This window comes from Sphaeramia orbicularis, chromosome 17, assembly GCF_902148855.1.
Source record: "Sphaeramia orbicularis chromosome 17, fSphaOr1.1, whole genome shotgun sequence".
Lineage (NCBI taxonomy): Eukaryota > Metazoa > Chordata > Actinopteri > Kurtiformes > Apogonidae > Sphaeramia > Sphaeramia orbicularis.
The window spans coordinates 32814957-32818439 of record NC_043973.1 but is presented as its reverse complement, the minus strand read 5'-3'; the positions used below and the strand labels follow the sequence as shown (position 1 = coordinate 32818439).

Genomic DNA, 3483 nt, shown 5'->3' with positions numbered 1-3483 from the left:
CGTGTCGCTCTACATCTGAGTGCTGCATCTCTGCCAGAAGAAATCAACTCTTTAATGGACAGATATGACCTGATAGTGGAGGACGACATGAGGAGCAGCACTGACGCCTCGTTGCACCTGAAAACACTTATGATGCAGCGTAAAGAACGAGCACAAACAAACCTGTACGTCATATCGAAGCAGTCTTAACAAAGGATAATTAAAGGAAAATGTGTGTTTTCTTTGTATTTATGTGAATATACGGCAAAAAGCTCATATTATATTAGCACAATGTTAATTTTACTGTAGAAAATCCATGTTAAATGTACAAATTATTGTACGTACATAACTGTGCAAAAGCCTTAGGCCAACATTAGGTTTGTTGATTTAGTAAAGTTCTAATGATCACACACATGCATTTCTGTGTCTGTATTAAGATACAATCTGGACACATGTGAAGTATGTACAGCAGTTTCAGATACAAGTTCTATAAACCAAAGTGATCATATTTAGTGTGACCTCCCTTCCACTTAACATGTATTTAATCCATTTATTCAGACAATGTGAGATTTATTGCAGTAATTTTCTACTTTTTTATACAGGTTTCATTCAACACATATCAGTTGTTTCTAATTGTGCTATTTCTTGACATGGGGTCAGGGGTCACAATAAATTGTGACTTTAACCTTTAGAAACCCTTAAGTTCAGTTTTTTGAGTGTCTTTTAAAGCTGTCTATATATATTTCCTGAATTTTCTTATTGGATGTGAACAAAATGAGAAATAATTATGCATGCTCATTTCAACCCTGCAAAGTCAACAATACATAAGACTTTGTACAGTTCTGTAATTTCCAATAATAAGTACACATATTCTTTACTTAGACTAACAAAAAAGTAAACTACTCAGGTATAAGTACTGATTCTACTTCTTCATAGCAGTAAAAGTGACAAAGTCCAGACTCTGAAATGTATTCATAGTATATATGTAAAACATAGCTCTCAGATGATGTTGATGTTTTTGTACAAAGCAGCTGAACTTCATATTATAATAACATAATGTAAAGAGCATTAAAACCATTTTCACTTCAAATAAAATTATATACTGAAAGTCATGAATAGTAACTGTTTCAATGCCAGTAACAACATTTAGAGCATTTATGATGTCTTTTGTTTGTCCTTCAGTGTTTCTTGCCTTGTTTTTGTCTTGTGTTTATTATTACATGTATGTAGCTCACCATACAATTATATATTATAAGTGTATGATTATAATTATTATAAGCATCTTTGAGTACTTAGAAAAGCACTATTTAAAACTCATATATTATTTTTTATTATTATATTGGGTAATATATCCTTTTTTTTGTCTCAGTCTGTTTTTATTTCCAGTAGAAAAAGTTACTGTAATGACAAATCAGGCGTTAAACATCTACATTATAAAAGCCTATATTATATATCTATATTAAAGTGGCCTCTATGTGCATGTGTGTGTGTTCGGGGATTCACACAAAATCCGGAAAGAGCTGCTGCTGCAGTTCGGAATACTTATGTATTTTTGGTCAAGGAAGACAGTAACAGCAAAGCGGCAAGTTGATAGGACCAATATTTTGGGGGATATTAGTAATTCTGGAATACATTAGCCTTACAATCATGGTGCTATGGCCAGAACACTTTGGTGGTGACTGCTGGACAAATGCGGTACAGCAGCATGCGCGAATATGCAACAGCCGAAAAACGACCCCATCTAGACCCCGTGGATCCCCATGGGTCAGTGCACTAGTTGTCTCCTAATTCAGAATGAGTATTAACTAAAAGACTAAAAGATCTGAACCCATCACTACAGTTTGGACTTATTTTCTTGCGTGTCAGTCTCTGAAATGTCCTACCACATGAGCTAAAGTCTGTAACAACAGCATCTTCTTTAAAACCAGAGCAGCATTTGGTCAGATTTATGGTGCGTAGTTAAACGTTTATTGCAGAAAAGGCATTGTCATATTCCAGTTTTTAAAGGTAATAAAAGTACCTTCTTACTGTTTTCCTTTTTAGTGCATCTACTCATCTTTATGATTTTATGGCTTTTATAGGGATACTTTTAGTGAAAGGGAGAGGCTAAGACAAACTTTTTTTTTGATTTTGTGAAATGTAGAAATATAGAAATGCAAAAAAGAAACGTACTGTTTAGTGGAAATCAAAACAGAGGCCAGGAGTCAGAGCTGAAACAACACTATGTCTTCTTCTCAGTTTTATTTCCTGCTGCTTTCATCTTAATGTCATGAATCCTGTTGAGCTTCATCAGATCTACAAGAAAACATGCAGAGCTGATCCAAAAGCTAACAAAGATTTGGGTTTTTTTAAGTCCCTAATAATCCTATAATAGGGCGCCTCATTTTTGGGACTTCTTTTCCAATCAAGCTCTTAATTTGACCAGTTCATCTCTTATGTATTAGTAACTCCCCAAAAAATTTTTGGCCCAATCCGTAAAGTTTTAGAACCCCGCCCCCCAAAGCCATCTTTAGGGTGCCCATCAGCCCAGTGCACAAAACCCATTTTTCAATAGAAAATCCTGCATTTGTGGGTTAGTTCTGCCATATTTGTTCATGCAAATGTCATATTAGAGGTTTTGCTGCTGTCGTTTCTGAAGGTCTGAAATCATGTACAGGTCAAAGGTCACATGATTTTAGACAAGGTCAAGGTCATTTGACACTGAAAAATGGGTCAAAACACAGGTTTTTGCTGATTTCTTTCTTACTTCGTCTTATTTGACAGATCTGCACTCAGGGCTGATTTCACTGGAGAACATTTGGTCCTCGAGTACCCATCTGGTACCCTCCGTTTTCTTCAGTTCAGCAGGTAGGTACCAGATTTCTTTTTCCAGAGAAGGGTGTGCGGCTGTGGCTCAGTTGGCAGAGTGGGTCATCCAATGACCAAAGGGCCCTGAGTGCATGTCTGTGAAATAAGACTAGGCAATAAAGAAATCAGCAAAAGCGTGTGATTTGACCCATTTTTCAGTGTCAAATGACCTTGACCTTGTCTAAAATCATGTGACCTTGACATGTACATGATTTCAGACCTTCAGAAACGACAGTAGAATCCCCCAAAATCTCTAATATGACATTTGCATGGGCAAATATGGTATATCTACCCGACAAATCCATGATTTTCTATTGAAAAATGGGTTTTATGCACTTGGCTGATGGGCACCCTAAAGATGGCGGTGTGTGTGGGGGGGGGGGGTCTAAAACTTTACAGATTGGGTCAAAAAATTTTTGGGGAGTTACTAATATATAAGAGATTAACTGGTCAAATTAAGAGCTCGATCGGAAAAGAAGTCCCAAAAATGAGACGCCCTAATCCTATAATCACGCTGTATGAGTGGATTTATCACTTCCATTAGGAAATTTCCCTTAAATTTTTCCCTCATCTGTTTGTTAAATGCTCAGGCTTGCAGTTTTATCATAATAGTTGAGTGCTAGTGTAGTTTATAACAGAATCAACAGAGTAAACATA

The 3483-nt window shown here is 36.3% G+C and overlaps 1 protein-coding gene across 1 annotated transcript in view; it reads left to right on the top strand.

Annotated features, from left to right (window-relative positions):
- Positions 1–362, top strand: part of fam151a (family with sequence similarity 151 member A) — a 22716-nt gene extending 22354 nt beyond the window's left edge. Inside the window, 1 exon segment of the mRNA XM_030160610.1 lies at positions 1–362. This exon segment is cut by the window's left edge and continues 99 nt beyond it. Within this exon segment, the coding sequence (XP_030016470.1) occupies positions 1–189 (189 nt within the window). The 3' untranslated portion in view covers positions 190–362.
- Positions 363–3483: the final 3121 nt, after the last annotated feature.